Source organism: Harmonia axyridis, chromosome 4 (assembly GCF_914767665.1).
Source record: "Harmonia axyridis chromosome 4, icHarAxyr1.1, whole genome shotgun sequence".
Taxonomy (NCBI): Eukaryota; Metazoa; Arthropoda; class Insecta; order Coleoptera; family Coccinellidae; genus Harmonia; species Harmonia axyridis.
The window spans coordinates 14,112,939-14,135,260 of NC_059504.1; the positions used below are offsets into that span (position 1 = coordinate 14,112,939).

At 35.0% G+C, this 22,322-nt stretch overlaps 1 protein-coding gene across 2 annotated transcripts; it reads left to right on the forward strand.

Annotated features, from left to right (window-relative positions):
* The first annotated feature begins 475 nt into the window (after positions 1-475).
* Positions 476-4,550, forward strand: LOC123678107 (protein hunchback-like). 2 transcript variants are annotated; one of them, XM_045614911.1, is made up of 3 exons: positions 478-633; positions 1,211-1,352; positions 2,261-4,550. In XM_045614911.1, exons 2-3 carry the CDS (start codon positions 1,218-1,220, stop codon positions 3,890-3,892), a joined length of 1,767 nt encoding a protein of 588 aa, XP_045470867.1. In that variant the 5' UTR covers positions 478-633; positions 1,211-1,217; the 3' UTR covers positions 3,893-4,550. The 2 variants fall into 2 exon arrangements, with proteins under 2 accessions (XP_045470868.1, XP_045470867.1); XM_045614912.1 differs by lacking the exon at positions 1,211-1,352 and having other exon boundaries at positions 476-633.
* Positions 4,551-22,322: the final 17,772 nt, after the last annotated feature.

The following is a 22,322-nucleotide window of genomic DNA, read 5'->3' on the forward strand; positions in this document are numbered from 1 at the left end:
TCTCAGTTTATTCTAGATAGAATTAATTATATTTATTTTTAATTAATTATAAATATTTTCTCAAATTTTGTGATGCTATGACAAACAAACAAAATCCTCAAAATAGAAAACTTTATATTCAAAATCGAAACATTTGTCCCAAATGTTAATGTACGAAACTTTCAAGAATAGCTTTCGCATAATCACTTTCATAAGAAACATTTCGAAAAAATTCAACTATAGATCATAATTTGAGCCACCCTAATCACTATTAACAGCCATCTAATTACTTCCACCATCAAGAAGAATTTAGAAATCATCTAACATTAAGTTTGTCGAAAAATATAAACATTTTCAAAAATTCTTAAAAATCATTCCACTTCAACCCAGCAATAAATCATATAACCCACCCTAATCATCCAGTAAGTTCACCCACCAATGACGCAGTGGTGGGGAGTTGCCTGGAGTAGGGGAAAAAAGATCCTAACATTTAGAGTGACATGCTGTAGTAAAGGCCAGTAGATCCTATATTTTCTTGGTGATCGTATCTCGTATTTTGAAATCTTTGGAAGTGTTTGTTTTGTGTACATCCAGCGAGTTCTCGTGTTGATTTTTTTATGGAAATACCAGGAAATTACCCAAATGACTGACAAGGTGAGGATACTTTTTAATTGTTTTAAATATGCAGGAGTCCAATTGAATCATTTTAGTGAAAAGTGAAATAAATTTGTAGTGTTTTAAATTAAAAGTAGTAAAATCTAATTCCAAATTTTATCATTGTTTTTCCGTATATATTCGTTAATTTGTAACGAAATCCAATAGGGAAATATGTTCGACAATGCACCTAGAATAATTTAGATTAGATTTAACAATCCGATTAACCTGAATTATGGTTAATTCATTAATAGTGGTGTCCCGCAATTCCGAATATTATTTATCTTTCATTAATAACAAAAAAAAACCGCAACACAATTGCGATAACAATTTCCTTCGTTGGGACCCTATATAGGAAGTGATTTCTTCCAAAATCTGTTTTTCGTGTACAAAAACTCCGCGATAAAAATTTATCGTGGTTCTTCCTAATTATTGATAGAAGTTGACACTATCGCGACCCAAAAAAAACGCCAAAATGATTTGCCTCCTATCGACCGCAAATTTCTTACCGGAAGTATCTGTTTGCTTCCTCGAGAAAAACTGGAACGTTGATTAATTTAGCCCTACAACGTTTCAGCTAGCACATGTCCGAAATGAATGATTTCATCAAGATGCCACCAACTAACCTTACTGGCTTTTATCACCACCCCCTTGGTGATTACTCCATGATGGGGGTACGTCCTCCTTACCCAGAATGGCAATACTCCCCATTCTACCAGGTAGGGGTCTTTAACAATTGCACGAATTGTTTTGAAAGTTTTTGGAGGACGAGAATATTTTCGTTTGCATGCTCTTGTTTTCCATATTCGCTCTATTTTCACACATTCATTCTGCCTAAACTATTCGAAAACTGTACAAATTCATCGTTTCATACTCATATTATTTCATTTCATTTTATATTCCACATTTCAGTCATATTTATATTACGGTCTTATATTTTGTTGAAAGAAATACTTAGTTATAGAATTCCTTCAACTACTTACAAGTTCATTCCTGGCCAACTTCAGAAATTATAAATTATTTTGAATTAACGGCCCATTCAGAAATATCCTCAGAAATCTCAAAAACAACCACTGTATTCCACGCATTCTATAGACTAGAGATATAGTTGTCTCCTAGAGCCATCCTCAATCCAATTTCTCAAAATTGTATAACAAATATAAAAACTACTTACAAGTTCATTCATGGTCTACTTTAGAAATGATATATTATTTTAAATTGATGGCTTGTTCAAAAATGTCATTAGGAGGTATTTAAAAATATCAGGAGATTTCTAGATTGTATTGTGTTTTATGACATTTTGTACCTATGTTCTTTTATTATAGTAATGACCTGTGTAAGCTGTGTGTAAACGCTCTCTTTCTCTCCTTTTCTCGAGAATGACCCATCTGAAATTAATAACTAAATTTCGAAGAAGTTACCTTCGGTCTGATTTACATAAATTGCAATGAATTGTGAATATTAGAAGTTAAATTTTGTACTTGGGTACTCAGGTATAATTAGTTTTTCATAGTTAGAAGTTGCTTGTATTTCCTATATTTCTAGCTTTTATATCTCAACAGTAGTGTTCATTCAAATTAGTTAATAGTTGAATATCTGCCTCTAAAAAACATTTTTTTTGTTTCAGAACAAGAATATTACCCCTTCGGCCCGAAGGGATTCCGGGATACATTCCAGTGATGACCACATCTCTTCCCCGGGCAGTGAAGATTCCGAAAGATACGTCAACCCTAGCGTGCTAAATACCCCCAAATCCCACTATAGCGAATATCGATCAACCCCCTATCGGAATCAAAACTCACGATGTGTATCGCCATTTGATCCATCAACATCACCAACCTATCCCTCGCCAATCAAAGAAGAAATCCTCTCCGAAGATGAGAAACCAGATATTACGACCTCCGATCTATCCAGCGACAGCAGTGCCCTCAAGTGCCTAGAGCAATCAGTTGAGAACAGCCTGAACATATCTGCTCCTGGATCTCCAACACAGAATACCAGCTCAGATGCTGCAAACGAAGACTGCACGCAAACTGAAGATTACAGTGTGCCCAGCTTGAACTCCCATGGAAAAATCAAGACAGTGAAATGCAAACATTGCCAAGCCGTGTTCAATACCAAGCTTGAATTCTGGAACCACCAAAGAGATCATATCAAGCCGGATAGGATCTTAGAATGCGATAAATGCCCTTTTGTGACAGAATACAAGCACCACATGGAGTACCACCTGAGGAACCATGGTGGCGAGAAACCTTACAAGTGCAAAAAATGTGATTACAGATGCGTGAATAAGTCGATGCTGAATTCTCACATGAAGTCTCATTCCAATATATACCAGTACAGGTGTTCAAATTGTCACTACTCCTCCAAGTACTGCCATTCGCTCAAGATTCACCTTAGGAAATACCGTCACCAGCCAGCGATGGTTCTGAACCCAGATGGCACTCCTAATCCGTTACCCATCATTGATGTATACGGCACTAGGAGAGGTCCTAAAGTGAAGAACAACGACGAGAACGTACCGGTACCTTCTCCAAAAAAATCGAGGATTGAAAATACTCAGTCTCAAATGCCTCAACAGTCTCAAATGCCCCAACAGTCTCAAATGCCCCAACAGTCTCAAATGCCCCAACAGTCTCAAATGCCCCAACAGTCCCAAATGCCACCTGTTAATCCTGCAATGCAAGGGATGATGCCTTTTCCAATGCTACCCCAAGATCCCGATCTTCAATTCAAATGGATGTTGCAACAAGCCCTCTTCATGCAATCAATTCAAAACATGGTAAATTTGGGTTATCCAAATCCTCTGGCTTCACTACCATCCAGCACGCAACAAGAGCAGGAGAAGAGAGAGGAAAATTCCGCCCTGGATTTATCCAGCACCTCTAACTCAGATAATTTCGGAAGAACTAACCTCAAATTGGATACTCCTTCTACTTCAGATGATGAAGAAGACGAAGAAGAGAACTTGAAACTTCTTTACAACGTTCAGGTGGAACATAATGTAGATGAATCTCCAATCGAGCAGCAAAAACCTCCAACACCGCCAACACCTCCAGTAATTGAACCTTTTGCAGCAGCAGCTGCAGGAGAACCATGGCGATGCCCACACTGTAGCATTACTTTCGATTGTGTCGCTCTCTACACTATACACATGAGGTTCCATAACTATTTGGATCCGTTTACTTGCAACTCCTGTGGTGAACGATGTGGTAACAAAATCGATTTCGCTCTGCACATATTTTCAAGACCACATTAGATATTACTAGTCCTCTACAGCTATAGTTTTCTTGTTTGTGGCCTGCTACCAGGCAAAATTCACCAACTGAAGATTCTGCAGGAATTATCTTAATTTGAGCGACGAAAATATCAGAATGAATTTGTTGGTGATTGTAAATAGAATGTTTTTGTGTATATTTTGTGAACTCTTATGATTATTTCAAGAAAAACTTGTCTGATTCTAGTCAAAGTATAATATTTATTTGGTTCTTAGTCAGTGTTGCGTGCAATTTTTGGTGTACCAAACCAAGGTCCGGATATCAGCGGGTTTTAAACTATCGCTGAATTTTGAGACGAATTTTCGTATAATAATAATATCTAATTGTAGAATCTTTATTGTATGACATGTGTTGTAAATAATAGATAAGCATCGACCAAAAATTAAGACTGATTATGTATATATATATTGTACAAATTTTTTAGAATTCCCTAGGAAGCATTATATTTGTACATAGAAACTTTTATATGGCTTTGAGCTATCTAATCAAAATTGTAGAATAGACCTAAATTATTGGAAATAATTGCAAATACGAGGTTTTTTCATTAATATGTTCAAAATGATTACCGTGTATGAAAGATTACTACAGGTAGAAAATAAAACTGTAGATTGTCTTTTAAATATATTTATTCATTCTTTATTTGTCTTCAATTCTTATACCCTTCATTACCTATGTGTGTAGGGTTTTCCGATAGGGATGATACAATTTGATATGGTTATAAAGGCATCCATCTGTATTATATTTTTCGTGTTCAACGTTGTTGATTTGTTCATGTGATCCTTAGAATAAACTTGAGAATATAAAATTCGATCAATGAATTTATAGAGGTTTTTTTTCTGAACAGTCCTGGTACAATCTTACATAAAACAAGTATTTTCGTCATATCTCTCCATTATTGCTCTGAAGATCAGACACTGACTCATCCTTTATACACGTGTACTGAAATAGATGTTTACATTTTCAATTTTAGTGCAAGTTCAAATGAATAAATCGATATCTTTAAAAAATTTAGACGAATGAATGAACATTCTGCATCTGTTACTTTGGCACTGGCCGGATGTTTCGAAACAAACTATATTTCACACCGATAAATAACGATTTGGGTAAATCTGTAATGGAAGAGTTATAGGAGATGGTCGAAAATTAGACAGACTGCAGATAGTCCATAGTAAAGACTTTCAGTATTAATGAAAATAAGTCAGCTTCAATGAATAGTAGGTAGTTGTTGTAAATAACTACAATGAGATAAAAAATATCAAATCCAAAAAGAAACAAAAAAAACTATGCCGATTGTTGTTGCATTACCTAACACTTCATTCAATAAGCCTAACCAGTAAAAAAACATGTTTTCTTGAAAATTCGATTTTATTCATCATAATCACTAATTTTTCAATAGCTCTCCTTCAAAAAGGATTTGTATTGGTTTTCGAAATAGGAATCAACCTTGGAAATCACTTTTCAGAGAGCCAAATTTCTTTCCTCCATCTTTTAACTTGTCGATGCAGCAGAGTCTGGAAACACTTTGCTATTGCTTGTCTTGAAAACTATTTTGTCTCATCAAAAAATCGGTGTTTTATCAATACACGAAACTTGTTTTTATTCATTTTTCAAACAACAACCTTCAATATCTCGATCCAGACTTGACTTTATGTTCCGAAATTTTGACACGCAACTTTTGGAGCTTGATACAAAAAAAATGGTATGGCACTGGTGATGCCATCTGTGGTCAGGCCCGAAACTTATAAAGTAACGTGTCATGCATCCTTCGAATATCCATCTCAAATTTTACCAAAATTGTACTTTTGAACACGAATTATTGAGATTTTGAGTGTTTCACGTTTAGTGACTTGACTTGACATGACTTGATTTCAGATATTTATTGCTTGACCTGATATCAAGCTACTTGATATTACTTGAGCTTGATATTCACGCGTCACAAAGCATATATTACTGCAATCTCATGCGCGCTTATACTAAATAAGGGGATTCCTCGAGCGCCGAGAGACTGAAGCTTTCGCCAGTGTGACTTTATTAGTAATTTTCTCACATTTCTATGAAATCTTTTGGAAGATTTTAGTAGATTTAGAAATATCTTAGGGTACAAACTTGGCTAAAATGGCCAAAAATTTTGCATCAATGCCAACAACTTCAGCTCCTGTTGCAAAAACCCGCAATAGGTTAGGCAACAAATCTATAAGATGCCTTGGATCCTGAATGAAAAATTATGATATCAAACAAAGCCTAGAGGTTTCTCAATTATAAAGAAACTTCATTTTTCATTTTGTTATGATTTATAGTGATTTAATTTCAAAAAAGTTGATATTTTCTGGGTTTTTTTATACAATAAGTTTAATAAATAAAAGTGTTTTGCAGAGTTTCTTCTCATTTCATCATTTTTTCATTGATGTGACACTACACAATGAAACTGCTAAAAATCAAGAAGCTTGATATGATTCAAATACTTGATAAATACATACATGCTTGACTTGAGATTGAAAAACTCCTACTTGACTTGAAATCAAGTCAACCTCAAGCCAAATAGCTTAAAAATCAGGCCCATCCTTATGGGCAAAGTGCAGTGAGGAATAATATTTTTCACAAAATGAGCAATACATTGTTTTGAAATTCAGTAAGCTATGAAGAATATACTACTTTTCATAGCAGTTGCAAACTTGGCTAAAATGGCCAAAAATGTTTTATCAACTCCAGCATCTTCAGCTCCTGTTGAATGACAATTTCCCAGAGCAGCTTTGACTGTTACAAAACTCCGCAATAGATTAGGCGAAAAAAATATTTGTTCTAGATCTTGGATGGAGAATGACTTGATTTCAAGTCAAGCCAAGTCAAATAGCTTGAAAATCAAGTCAAAGCGTGAATCTGTAATCATCAGTGATTACATACAGGCATGAAACGAAATTATAGATCGAACTGTTCAGGCAACGAGCTATGGGGTTATGGTTTTAAACTTTTATTTATCATCAACATTCTGTTGATCAAGAATTAAAAAGGTCAGCACATAGGTTAATTGGAACTTATTTTCATAAAAGCACCCAAAGATTGGCACCCTCAATAATCAGTATCTTATTCTGCAAGACTCTTTATTTTACTCATTACTTGCTTGCATTAATAGTAATTTACGTAACAAGTCCGGAAAATAAGGTTTTTTTGGACGAATAGACAAAATTCCAGGACGAGCGTAAGCGAGTCCTGGAAGTCTGTGAGTCCAAAAAAACCATTTTCGGGCGTGTTGCGTACAATATTTTTTCGGCAACCATGTAAAATAACACTATCGCTGCTGCTTTCCATATTTTATTGCGATTGCGATCAAAAAACATGCAAATTTTTGACAACTAATTTCATATGAACTGTCAGCCGTTATCTCGGTCTATGGATTCTATGATTCTTTTCCGGCCTAGTCCGGGAAGTACGTACTTTCCGGACTAGGCCGGGAAATGCTACTTTCTCAGAGAAAAAGTGTCCGGGAAGTGAGAACTTCCCGGACGGTTGCCGAAAATAGTAATTTACGTAACAAGTCCGGAAAATAGGGTTTTTTTGGACGAATAGACAAGATTCCAGGACGAGCGTAAGCGAGTCCTGGAAGTTTGTGAGTCCAAAAAAACCATTTTCGGGCGTGTTGCGTACAATATTTTTTCGGCAACCATGTAAAATAACACTATCGCTGCTGCTTTCCATATTTTATTGCGATTGCGATCAAAACACATGCAACTTTTTGACAACTAATTTCATATGAACTGTCAGCCGTTATCTTGGCTGCTATGGATTCTATGATTCTTTTCCGGCCTAGTCCGGGAAGTACGTACTTTCCGGACTAGGCCGGGAAATGCTACTTTCTCAGAGAAAAAGCGTCCGGGAAGTGAGCACTTCCCGGACGGTTGCCGAAAAAAATTATTCCGCGGTTCTTTCAACCGTTGTATATTCCCCTAAAATGACCAAAGGGCCTAATATCAATATTTCCCCACGTGCTAAAACATTGGAGATTTTATTTGGTGCAAATGTGTGAAAACCTACATCATGATGAGTTGGACTGCATTTTCAAATAGTATCAAGTATTTAAAAGAATGAGGAAATCACTGACATGAGTGCCAACTTAGCTAAGAAACCACCTATAACTATCTATAGTAGGGATTCACAGCTTGGCTTGATTTTCAAGCTACTTGGCTACTTGAAACCAAGTCAATTATTTGTTTATCAAGTACTTGAATCATATCAAGCTATTTCATTTTTAGAAGTTTTATTGTGTATTGTCACATCAATAAAAAAATAATGAAATGAGAAGAAACCTTGCAAAAAACACTTTCATTTATTAAACTTATTGTATAAAAGAACCGAAAATATCAAGTTTTTTGAAATAGAAACATAAATTAAATCACTATATTTCATAACAAAATAAAAAATAATAAAGAAAAAACAAGTTTCTTAATATTGAGAAACCTCCAGGCTTTGTTTGATTCCATAATTTTCCATCCAGGATCTGAGACACATAGGGCATCTTATAAATTTGTCGCCTAATCTATTGGGGGTTTTTGTAACTGTAAAAGCAGCTCTTTCAACAGGGGCTGAATATGCTGGCGTTGATGAAAAAAATCCTTTGCCATTTTGGCCAAGTTTGGAAAGACTTTTGTGAAACTACCAAAATCTACCAATCGATTTCGTAGAAATGTGAGAAAACTACTAATACAGTTGCACTGGCGAATGCTTCAGTCTCTCGGCGCTCGAGGAATCCCCTTAGCCCCGGTGCACACATCCGACATTTACAGTTGCGACACCGTTGCGGTGTCGTACGCTAGTGTGCATGCTCCCATTTGATTCTTTGTACCACAGCCCGCATGATGGCAGTTACGACGTCGCAACGGCACGGCGGGTAGTGTGCATGCTCCCATTTGATTCTTTGTACAACAGGCCGCAAGTACGACACAGCAACGGTGTCGTAGCTGCAAAAGTCGGATGTGTGCACCGGGCCTTATTTAGTCCAAGCGCGCACGAGATTACAGAAATATATACCGTGCGACGGGTGCATATCAAGCTCAAGTAATATCAAGCAGCTTGATATCAAGTCAAGCAATAAATATCTAAAATCAAGTCAAGTCAAGCTCAAGTATGTAATTTTTCACGAACTTGAGTTTTGAGTCAAGTAGGTAGTTGTTTAAAATGTTAAGGCACTTGGCTTGATGAAAACAAAAAAAGTTCCAATATGTTTTCATAAAAGCAACCAAGGATTGACAACCTCAAGGATCGGTATCTTATTCTGCAAGACTCTTTATTTTATTTTTATTTATCATGTGCTTGCATTAAAATTATTCCGCGGTTCTTTTAACCGTTGTAGGTACTTTCCCCTAAAATAACCAAAGGGCCTAATATCAATATTTCCCCACGTGCTGTCTAAAGACCCACTGTTTTCCATTCTCAACTTATGAGAGAGACACGTATGGAATATTATCCACGTGCTAGATGGGGTCGAATAACACAAGGTTCTCCACAGCAAACGGAAGTTACTCGAAGGTAGATGATGAAGTTACCCTCGCGCTTCATTCATGGGTCCCCACCCTGAATGAAATCGCCCCTTGAAGCCCCGCCCTTACAATTTTTGAGGAAAGTGTCTTAGGATGCATAGGTAGTGGCTGGGTCTTTGAAACATGATATTCTTTTTCGATATCGAAGGAGAAGTAAATGTTTTTTGTGGATTTGGCGAAAAATGTATCATTTTGTTGTTACTCATGATATTTAGATTTCTGGAGCGTTGAAATTTGCTAATGCGTACTTTATAGTTTTAATCTTAGATATGAAACAACAATTTTATACTCCATGTAAGATTTCACACTGATCACATCACCGGAACCAGAGAAAAATCCAGGAGCTTTGGTGTTTCTTGATTCATCCATTCGCCAATTGGCGAGAGTGATTTCTTAGCGCACTTGGCACTCATGTCAGTGCATTCCTTATTTTTTTTAATACTAGTTACAGATATACTTTTTGAAAATTCAATCCAACTTATCATGAGGTAGGTTTTCACACATTTGTACCGAATAACATGTCCAATGTTGTTTTTCGATTTAACGGTTTATCATTTTGCCCAAATCCCTGGAATTTTCATCCAAAAATGATCTTAAATTATTAGGTCAAAATTACACTAAATGCTCTAAATTTGAATGTGAGACCAAAAAAAAATGTTCTATGTGAAAATTCGTTATCTCAGAATCTATTAATCTAGTTCCACTGAAATTTTGTAGATAAAATAAATTAAAACGTGAATTCCTAAAGAGGTAAAGACTCATGTATGTACCTGAGAGTGTATTGAAGATAGGGATTCACGGCTTGGCTTGATTTTCAGATATTCAAGCTTAACTTGATGTCAAGTAGTAGCTTTCAATCTCAAGTCAAGTATTTATTTATCAAGTACTTGAATCATATCGAGCTACTTGGTTTTTAGCAGTTTCATTGTGTATTGTCACAACAATAAAAAAATGATTGAATGAGAAGGAACCTAGCAAAACACACTTTTATTTATTGAACTTATTGTATAAAAGAATCGAAAATATCAACTTTTTTAAAATAGAAACATAAATTAAATCATAACAAAATGGAATAAAATAATGAAAAAATAAAGATTCTTAATATTGAGAAACCTCCAGGCTTTGTTTGATTTTATAATTTTCCATCCTGGATCTAAGACTCATGAGGCATCTTATAGATTTGTCGCCTAACCTATTGCGGGTTTTTGTAACTGTAAGAGCAGCTCTGGAAAATTGTCTTTCAACAGGAGCTGAAGAGGCTGGCGATGATATAAAATCCTTGGCCATTTTGGCCAAGTTTGGAAACTACCAAAACCTACCGAAAGATTTCATAGAAATGTGAGAAAACTACTAATAAAGTCACACTGGCGAATGCTTCAGTCTGTCGGCGCTCGAGGAATCCCCTTATTTAGTCTAAGCGCGCACGAGATTGCAGAAATATATGCCGTGCGACGCGTGCATATCAAGCTCAAGTAATATCAAGTAGCTTGATATCAAGTCTAGCAATAAATATCTAAAATCAAGTCAAGTCAAACTCAAGTATGTAATTTTTCAGGAGCTTGATTTGCAAGTAAAGTTTTGTTTAAAATGTCAAAATTGGCTCGATGAATCCCTAGGCCAGAAATATACTTTATTATACAGGATGTTCCTGAATTGTAGGTATAACAGGAAGTAAAAGATATTTCGAATAATTTTAGGAAAAAAAAAATTAATTGAATTCTTTTCTTCAGGAGTTTTTTTGCAGGATCACTGGTAACTTGAAAAATTATAAAAAACTATTAATCTAGTAATAAACTTTTTGATGTTTTGTAGTTTAATCGTTTCTGCCACCGATTTCGAGAAAAAAATTTCTCTCAAATCTTTCAAAAGAATCAGGAATATCAAAAGCATTATAAAATTTAATAAGTGAACTATGAATAAATTAATTATTAGTTTTGGTTCTCATATTCCTGGTCTGTAGTAAAGGTTCATAAAGATTCGGTAATCATCACAAAAATAAAAGACTACAAGAAACACCTTGTATCTCAAAAACGAAACGTTTACGGACCCATGTTTATGGAACTTTTTTCCTTAAAATTACCCAATGAATCTTTCATTTTCATTTGTATCACCAACTGAGGAACACCCTGATTATCTCATTGAACAATTATTCTAGAAAAATAATAGAAATAATAATTAGCGATACGTTTTAATGCAACAATATTTTTTTACTAATAGCTCAATTTTTTTGTTTAAATTATGAAACTAAAATGAAGTTTTTCATATAACTCTAGATTTCACCATTTTACCGCCCAAAATCAACTCCCACTTATACGGTCATCAACTGAACCTTTCCACCACGACAAAAAAATAATATTTCAATCAACCATCCCTCCGAGGCATAAAAACTGTATCAAATATTCATTGACAGTCAACAAAAACCCAGAAAACCCGTCAAGAACCCATCAAAACATCTTCGTCACAAGTCCATCATACTGACGTGTTATAGTTGACTTAGTTTCCTTTTTTCCCTTATTATTTTCGTTTTTGCTCTTCCGTTTAGCGCACAAACCATACCAACATATGGAGTAGCTGTCCTCAGTTGAAATTCGGATGGTTGAAGTGCATTTCTGCCGATTTCAAATCGTGGTAAGCTTCCAGGCATCTTCGTCAAAGATATGTCCGCTTCTTCTTTGATTGCAGGATGTGAGGGTTTCGTTTTTGGGTATATGGGAAAGTTGCAGTCTGGGGTCTTGGTAAATAGATGGGTTTTTTCGCTATTATTCTGCATTTTGTGGATATAACACGAAAAGATGTGAGTGAAAGACATATATGCTAGAGGCGTCTCCATTCAGAATGGACATATGCCGCCGTTTTTAAATGTTGGTAGGACTGACTTCCTTTTTTTATTTTTTGGCCTGTGCGGTTCACCATGCATTTGTCGAGAGGCAGGATAAAGCCCATTTCACGGCACTTACTTACCCAGGATCAAAAGGTCCCGGATTACAGAAGGTGATTACAGAGAATTAAATTTCGACATTGTTATTTTTTCCCTACGTCTCAATAACGGTATGTTTATATTGGGATATTAAGATACGTCGTTTTGTGCGTATTCGTTATTTTGTTGTTGGCGAAAAATGATCTCGTAATCTAAAAAAAATGAGGAAGCACTCACCCAAAGTCATGAGCTCTTGAGCGCTCATTCATTCATGCATTAATTTCACCTACATTCGGTTTAGGGAGTCATCAAGCCAAGTTGCTTGACAATTTAACCCAATACTTGACTTGAAAATCAAGCTCGTGAAAAATTACATTCTTGAGCTTGACTTGATTTTAGATATTTATTGCTTGACTTGATATCAAGCTACTTGATATTACGGCATATATTTCTGCAATCTCGTGGGCGCTTAGCCTAAATAAGGGGATTCCTCGAGCGCTGAGAGACAGAAGCATTCGCCAGTGTGACTTTATCAGTAGTCTCACATTTCTATGAAATCTAGTGATAGGTTCTGGTAGTTTCAGAAATATCTTTTCAAACTTGGGCAAAATGGTCAAGGATTTTTCATCAACACCATCAACTTCAGCTCCTGTTGAAACATAATTTTCCAAAGCTGCACTTACAGTTACAAAAACCCGCAATAGGTTAGGCGACAAATCTATAAGATGCCCCATGTGTCTTAGATCCTGGATGGAAAATTATGAAATCAAACAAAGCCTGGACGTTTCTCAATATATAAAAACTTTATTCTTTATTTCGTTATGATTTATAGTGATTTGTTATATGTTTCTATTTCAAAAAATTTGATATTTTCGGTTATTTTATATAATAAGTTCAATAAATGAAAGTGTTTTTTGTAAGGTTCCTTCACATTTAATCAATTTTTTATTGATGTGACACAACACTATGAAACTGCTAAAAACCAAGTAGCTTGATATGATTCAAGTACTCAATTAATAAATACTCGACTTGAGATTAAAAAACTACTAATTGACTTGAACTTGACTTGAAATCTAGTCTAACTCAAGCCAAATAGCTTGAACATCATGCCAAGCCGTGAATCCCAAATTAGGGCAGATTTATTAGAAAGAATAGTGCAAAATAGAAGTGATCGAATGAACTATGTGACATATGCCGGAAATCATATTGAAAAAATAAATGCCATAAAATTATCTACCAGATTATAAAAATCAAAAAATGGATTCCAACAATATTTCTGTCTTGTATTATCATTTGAAGTTCTATTATGAGGCATATTGGGCAGAATCATAATATTTTGAAGTCTAGAATCTACAATTCAGACATTTTTAATGAGTCACCCTGTATAATGCCATAATCATAAGGGCAAAAATCGGACCTTCTAAGCTTGCATTCACTATTTCTCTATGCTTTTTCGTTTCCTCAAGAAAATTGTTCGACTGAAGTGATTAATGATATTGTATTGAATGTGAAATGTTTAGAAATACTGGTGTGGTCCATTCACCATTGAAGATAAAACTGGGAACTTCTGAAGGAGTCAGCCTTCTTGGATTTTAAGGTTCTCTGCTTGATTTAGTTATGTAGCGCCTTCAAAGGAAAAAAATGGAAGTTTTCTGCCATCGCATAATAATATTTTCCATCGTATGGAGGTGGTACAAAATACTCATATAAAATATTGAAAAACCAAGGCTATTGATAAGCATGAGTTGTCCAAGTTCATGATCTTTTGATGAACACCCTGTACATTTTTGGTCCAAACCGCAAACAGTATTATAATAATACGTATTTGCAGAATGGAGAAAGAAAAAAAAATTTCGAAAAAAGTATTATCTGCCGAAATATTCAAAAAAATGTGAGTCTTCAGGGCCACCATTTTTTTTACAAGAATCCCATTAACTCATGAACCGTTGGGTTATTACCCAAGGTATGGCATATTGCCGAAATTGTCAACAAAACAGCTATCTAATGATGCCATAATATACTTTTGAAATATTTGAAATAAGGAAGTAGTAGTCTTTTTCCGGTATAACAGGAAGTTGTAGAGATCTGAAAATATTCTAGGGAGAAAGATCATTGTCTCAAATCAAAAATGCAAATTTTCAGCTCAAAATTATGATTAATTTTCCATAAATGTCTAATAGACCATCCCGGTGAATCACCCTATATGTTTATCGTTTTCATGTAAATATGGTTATGTTATGAAATAGCACCACCTACGGAAGAAAAGGGGACTACCCAAAATTCCGATTCATCCCAGAATTATCTGACCAAAAACTAATCACGGAACACACCAGTATTTGTTAACATCTTAATTGAAAGTTCTATTGTAACGGTTTGAAAATTCATATGAAATTTCGCCAAAATCACTGGAATACGAATTTCAGCAAGTGGGTAAAAGCTCCTCACTTCATGCCAAAGTTTTTTCCAGTTTCTATTTAAAATGCTTAATAAACTTTCCATCCGTTGAATCAGATTCATCTCGCCCACTAAAATCACTATTTTAATTCTCCAGTGTGCCATCGATCAAAAAAAAAAGTTCGAGATCGCTCCCAATCAGATCCAGATGTTAAGCTGACCCACTTATACCGGAAAAATCGCCATGAAAACACCTCGTTTTACGGACGCATAAAAGCAAGAAACGTTCGTAGGGAACAGTTTAAAACGAAGAGCAGCTCTACCAAAATAGCACGCTCGTTAACCGTTTTTTAGATTATGAGGTCAGTTTTCCCCAACAACAAAATAACGAAAACACATAAAACAACGTTTCATAATATCCCAATATAAACATAACGTTATTGAGACGCACGAAAATAACAATGTCGAAACCTCTGTGATCTCTAATCCGGGGTCTTTAGAGCCTTGGAATAGGCTTTATCTTTCTTCTCAAGAAATGTAGGAACGGCTTAGGCCGAAAGATAAATAAGGAGAGAAAGATGCCTCAAAAATAAGCCAATTATAAACCCATATTTTATCATACCTGCATCGTAATCCTTGTTCTATGGGCTAGAAAGCGTGCGAAAAAACACTAAGATTAAAATAAGTTCTAGCACTTTATGTTCGAATATTCATTGATGAGTCTTTTCGAATATTCATACTATTCATGAATACCTTTTAATATATTCATGAATCATACTTTTCATGAATATTGCTTATGAATATTGAAGTTATTTATGATCGTACTATTGAAGAATTCATGAATGGTTTAAATAAAGTACAAAATAGCATACGAGTTTTGTTATTATTATCCAACTCTCATCAAAATTTTGTATGGGTTTTTGGACTAGATATCCTATTTTGATATCGATTTTGATTGGGATCGAAACACAATCACAAAATTCATCCGTCATTTTGGATTTTTTCATTTTTGACAATGAATTCACTAGATCTAATCTTAGATGTGAATTACCAATTTCATGCTACTTGCAGAATTTCACCAGAACCAGATCAAATACCAGGATATCGAAAGAAAATAACCAATATTCTCGTGACAAAACAAATGACGGTGCTGAAATTTTGAGACTAGATATAAAATGAATTCATGCTTTGTGCAAAATTTCAAGCTGATGATCAGAACCACACAGAATTCTGAAATAATATTGTAAAAGAAATATTCGATATTTCCATGACAACAGATCCAATCATGTTGAGATTTTGCTTGCTTATAAAAAAAATTTCAAGCAGAATTTCGTGTTGATAAGGTTTCGAGAATCATAAAAAATTCAAGCAGAATATTTCGAAAAAAGGTACCTAGTATTCCCTACTGAGCTGTGATTTTGCAAGTAAATATATTAGATGTACAACTTTTCCGCCGTTTTGTAATATATGGTGTAGCGGTATGAGGTAGTCGTAATATATAGATCGTAGATGTCATAGTTTAGATACATAACTCTATCGAGATATTAGTCGATTTATGTCTGCATCATAAAGCTATTCTCGATTGAAACATTTCAGACAACTTATCGTCATTTGCGGGAGGTTTTAATTTTTGCTTTGATATGAAGAAATCTGCGGCTGACGCTGATTGAATGCTCTCAAATAACAATGGTGAGGCCGCTATCAGTGAAAGAACGTGCCGAGAGTGGTTTCAACGCTTCAAGAACGGTGATTTTGACGTCGAAGTCCAGCATGGCGGTGGAAGAGAGAAGGTTTTCGAAGATGCAGAATTAGAGGCATTACTTGATCAAAACTATTGTTAAAGGCATAAAGAATTGGCAGGATCATTTGGAGTGACGCAACAAGCCATTTCAAAATGCCTGAAAGTCATGGGAATGGTTCAGAAACAACGAAGTTGGGTACTGTACGAGTTGAAGCCGAGAGATGTTGAACAGCGTTTCTTTGCTTGTGAACACCTGTTTGCAAGGCAAAGACGGAAAAGATTTCTGCATCGCATTGTGACTGGAGACGAAAAAAGGGTTCATTACGATAATCCGAAGCGCAGAAAATCATGGAGATATCACGGCCATGCTTCCACATCGACGGCCAAACCGAATATTCACTGTTCTAAAGTCAAGCTCAGTATTTGGTAGGACCAGCTCGGCGAAGTGTATTATGAGTTGTGAAAACCGACTGAAACAATCATGCAATTAATGCGTTGAGGCGAGCATCGAAAGACAAATGGCCACAATTCAACGGGAGATATGATGAAGTGATTTTACAGCATGACAATGCTCGACCCCATGTTGCGAAAGTGGTCAAAACATACTTAGAAACGTCGAAGTCCTACCCAACCCGACGTATTCTCCAGACGTTGCTACCTCGGACTATCACTTGTTTCGATCAATGGCACATGGCCTGGCTGACCAGCACTTCCGGTCTTATGAAAAAGGAAAAAATTGGATCGCTTCAAACGATGACAAGTTTTTTCAACGCGGGATTCGTATGCTGCCCGAAAGATGGAAGAAAGTAGTGGACAGAGATGGACAATACTTTGAATCATAAATGTATAACCAGTTTTTCATAATAAAGCCCCGAATGTCGGAAAAAAAACGGCGGAAACAAATTTGTACGCCTATGTAAGATATTTATCGAAAAATTCAGAGGTCAAACGTTGAAAAAATGTTCTCAATTCAATCCATTTTTATTAACATTTTAAACCCTCATAAAATAAACATGTTTCGTAGACAAATCCGTATCAGAAAAAACCTACGTATAAAAAACAACAGGTAGATCACCAGATGAGGGTGAGTGATACCAGATTATTCAACGATTCATCACACCAATGGGGTGTTTTTTACCCCAGTCATCCACCTTTCCCTGAGGCCGGAAATAAAATCATCAACCTGCCAAGAACCTACCACAAAAAACGGCACGCGACTTCCTATACCCCCGTGCGCTAAAAAGAGGGGAGGAAGTGAGTCCTTAACCTGAGGGTTTTTTTTTTAATCGCTATTAGATATTCACGCCAATGGGTATTTTTATATATCTCCCCCCGATCTACCTGATACGAGACTCGTGTAGCTTAAAAAAACGAGGGTTCAACCAAGGGGCTGTTGTAATAGGGTTGAGTCAGGGGTGTTTTTTATGATTTTTAGGACCGCCCTGTGTCGCGTTATAAAATGGCGCTGATGATGGTTTGATTATAGTAAGGGGTATTTATGGATGTTTGAATGATTGAATTTCTTGAAAAAAAAATGACCAGTTAATTTTTTTTATTTGAAGGGGATGACACTATTAGTGATTTAGGTTTTTATTTTGATCTTTTTTGCATTGAAACGGCCCCCCGTACAAAAAAAATAGTGAGAGATATGTCGTCCAAAATTTCAAATATGATTTTTAGTTCGAAAGATCTCAATCTCAGTGGCTTACCATTTTTTTTTCAAATATTAAGACTATTTCTCGTATGTCAGCCAATGATGAATATAAAATCTTTAATTGCAATTCAATAGATATGCAAAAACTAACTGTTGATACCCACCAAATTTTATTTGAATATATCGACCGATTTCAAAGCAATAAATAAAATTTCAGTTTTTAAGAAAAACCTTAACAACTAACAAAAACTACTCAGCATATTGATTAGATAATTATTTTCAAATTATAAGGTACCAAAAAAGTATAAATGACCAAACATATGTTTTCTCTTATGGAACGTCCTGTTTTTTATTGAATTTTCAGATTGTATGGAATAAATGAACCTAATGAGTTTGTTCTAAGTTTCATATGCTTAAAACTTACCGTTTTTGAAATATGTCGATATTCCATAAATTGAAGGATTTTTTGAAAACCTAATAACTTCGAAACGAATGAATTTAAAAGTTAATATTGGGTTCATTCCAAATGGTATACTCTGTATTTCATTTCATTATTAGGATTTAAAAAAATGAGAAAATAAAATATAGGGTGTGTAATTTGGAATAAGTTCAATATTAACGTTTGAATAAATCATCAATTAATCGTCATTTTAACACCCAGTTTGAATTGTGATGATTATCAAAAGGTTAAAACTTACCTACATTCTTCAGAGATTCACTTTCAAAATCTCATTCAATTAATTTCATTCATTTCGAAGTTATTAGGTTCCTTCAAAGACCCTTCAATTCATGAAAAATCAAAATATCTCAAAAAGTTTTAAGCATAAAATTTCGTAAAAACTTGGGTTCATTTATTCCATGCAATCTGAAAATTCAGTAAAAAAACAAGGTGTTCCATAAGAAAAAACATACAAGGTCGTTTTTTTCTTGGGAAATTATTGGAAAACTAAATTCGCCAACTATATATTTTTATCGAAAAATTTTGGTTTTTCGTATTGGCGAGAATTCTGAAGTTTTATATTTTGGAACTTTTGGGGTGATAACTTACCCACATATATTATGGTTTTTTAGTACACAATTTACGCATAAATAAAAGAGCCATCAAGAGCTTTTGACTTCACGTCAGTGCTTTCCTATTTTTTTTCAAGTAAAATGTACCATTAAACATTGAGACACCCTGTATATATATTCGTTTCTGGAGTACCGAATATCCCCATTAAAACTTGTGAAAATCAATCGTCCTGAACCTTCAAACTAACGATCCTTCTTCGTTATCTACAAAAATAGAAGAAACAAGAAATAGAGAAACGATTCAAGGAAGAAGAAATGGGGAAGTTGTGACTTATGGAAGCACGTCAGAATTCAGCTTTATTGACCGCAGACGTGGATTTTTTTTTGGCTGCGACAGCTGCAGGCTGCTGCAAGACCGTTAAAATGTCTTAGGAAGTCTGAGATGGTCCCCTCAAAAAGCGGAAAGGAGATGTATCGAATCCATTGATGCTCTGAATGAATTATAGCCTATTGATGCTACCGGAGAAGGGACAAATTAGCCCCGAATCGATGAAAGAAGTCGAGAAATTTTAATAAGAAGTGGGGCATTATTTTTTTATTTTGTTCAGCGTTTTCTAATTGGTTGATTGTTTGGGATATCAAATTTGATGTGGATTCAAAACTTTTGAGACTTAGTTATGCCATTAATGTTGGTAAGATTTGATAAATTCTCAAATACATTTTGAGCACTTGTTATCATGTTGCTATGTTAGAGACCACAAAACTGGAATGAATAAGTGCAACAAACTACATAAAATATCAATAATAATTTGTTATATAATTTTTGCTCGCAAATACTTGGTATTCGGAAATACTGGGAGTTGAAAGTTTTTCTTAAAAACTGACTATTAATTTATTGCTCTGAAACTGGTCGAAATATTCGAATGAAATTTGGAGGGTTTCAACAGGTGAATGCGCATTTATCGCAATGCAATAAAGGACTTTATGTCTATCACACCAGTAATGATCTCTTTTTTTTTTTGAAGAAAAATGGTAGGCCACTGAGATATTTCTAACTTGAAATAATTTTTGAATTCCTCGTTCAATTTGTGCCAAAAGAGTCTCTCATGCTCCTGACCTCTGGGGTAGGATTCTGTAACTTTCGTTATCATAGCAAACGAAAGCGATAACGTTACGAAGCGAAGCGAATGCGGTATTCTGTAAGCGTCTTTTTCTTTATCGTTTCGTTATCTTTACGCTTTTAGTTTCGTTGTCGGAGCTTACCGACTTTACACGAAGGAACATTGGCAACGTTGCAAATAAGTAGATATTTAAGCTACTGTAGGATTCTGCAGGTTTTGACGTATGAGGTACCTGAGATAATCTCTAATAAGAGCAATGAGATAAGAGTCCCTTTTATGGACTCTAGCTGTAATGTCCTTTGAATAATCCACAGTATTTAACTTGAGTATTGTCAGAAATTATATTTTGATTTATGACTCTCATTGGAAGTTACTTAACAAAGGGTTTCATACCATTTTAAACTGTTTAGTTTATCATTAAGAATGAATTAGCTAATTGAATACAGCACCTGAATGCAAATATTGAGTATTACAAAAAGTCTTATTTGAGCACTGGAAGAAATTCGAAATGGAACCTCGTTCAATGGATTATAATTTAAAACCTTCATTCTTATTCCAGTTACAAAACCTACCCATACTACAAAATAAGTTCGGGGAGTCAACTAATAGTGTGTATAGGTATAAAGAAATATTCATCATGTTTTCAATGATTCAGATCATCGACGAGGAAATCTCAAGAAGAGTTCGTCTAACTCTTACAAGAGAGGAGAATAGATTTCTTTGAGATAGAAATGATCCATTTAACTTAACGGATGAGAGATTCATAGACGTTTTCCGTTTGTCGAAACATTTAGTTCACGTTCTATTCGATGAATTGAAACCATTTATGGATAATTATTGGAGGAACACGAGAACGCCATTTGAACAGCCAATATTGATAACTCTGAGATTTTTTGCCAGTGGAAATTACCAACGCGGTATTGGACAAGAATATTTGCTAGCAGTAAGTCAACCCATGGTCAGTCGTTGTGTTAGTGAAGTGACTAAATTGATTAACCATGTATTCCAAGGAAGAATTAAATTCCCTAATGATTCTGAGAAGACCCAAAATAAAGGGAAATTTTTTGAAAAATGTGGAATACCAGGAATAATTGGAGCAATCGACTGTACACACATAAAAATCTTGAAGCCATCAGAAGAAGAGCATTCCTTTTTGAACAGAAAAGGATATCACTCAATTAATGTGCAGTTGATTTGCAATTCTGATCTTTTAATATTGAATGCCAATGCTCGATTTCCTGGAAGTTGTCATGACTCCTTTATATGGCGCCAATCGTTAATCAAGACTCATATGGAGAATCAATACATTCAAAATTATAACCTCGAAATCGAAATCATTCAAGTGTCATAATATGACGCTTAAGACTTGGTCACGTGGTAAAAGTAAACCAATCAAAAACGTCGTCGGACTTTTCGTAATGACAACGAACCCTAAAATGTTTCGTTATCGTCATGAGGTCGTTCTTTGCTTCGGCAAACACGACTATTGCCGAATCCCTTTACAGAATACCGAACCGAGCAAAACTGTCGTTTCGTCACGTTTTCGCTTCGCTTTGCCGTTACAGAATCCCACCACAGGTCGGTGGTTTACTATTCTTTTTTCGATATTCTGTTTGAATTTTTTATAATTCTCAATTTTGAATGAAGCTGAGAGAAATTCTCATTTAATATTTCCTTGCAAAATTTCAACTCAATAGGATTTGTTGTTACAGAAATATTATATATATTTTTTTTCGATGTTCTGCTTGAATTTCCTATAATTCTGGCAACGCTATATCGATACATGAAATATTGATATTCTACAGAATATCAATATTTGCACGCCAAATCTCAACCTGATCTGATATGTTGTTTTGTTGTTAGCTTGAAATTTGGAATTTGGAACTTTTATTCTAAATGAATGCATACTCTCAACCCGCCATTGATATTCTGCATAGAACTATATTGTTATTTAACTTCTAAATGCAACATTTGATTCTAACCGCTACATTCAAAATTTGAACCTACATTACAAATTTCAAATTTCTAGGTCCTTGCGTTTG

Excerpts from the sequence above, each read along its gene's own strand:
- LOC123678107 (XM_045614911.1), top strand. The coding sequence starts at position 1,218 with ATGTCCGAAATGAATGATTTCATCAAGATGCCACCAACTAACCTTACT. Across the intron at positions 1,353-2,260 it reads AATACTCCCCATTCTACCAG|AACAAGAATATTACCCCTTC; the intron begins GTAGGGGTCTTT and ends TTTTTGTTTCAG.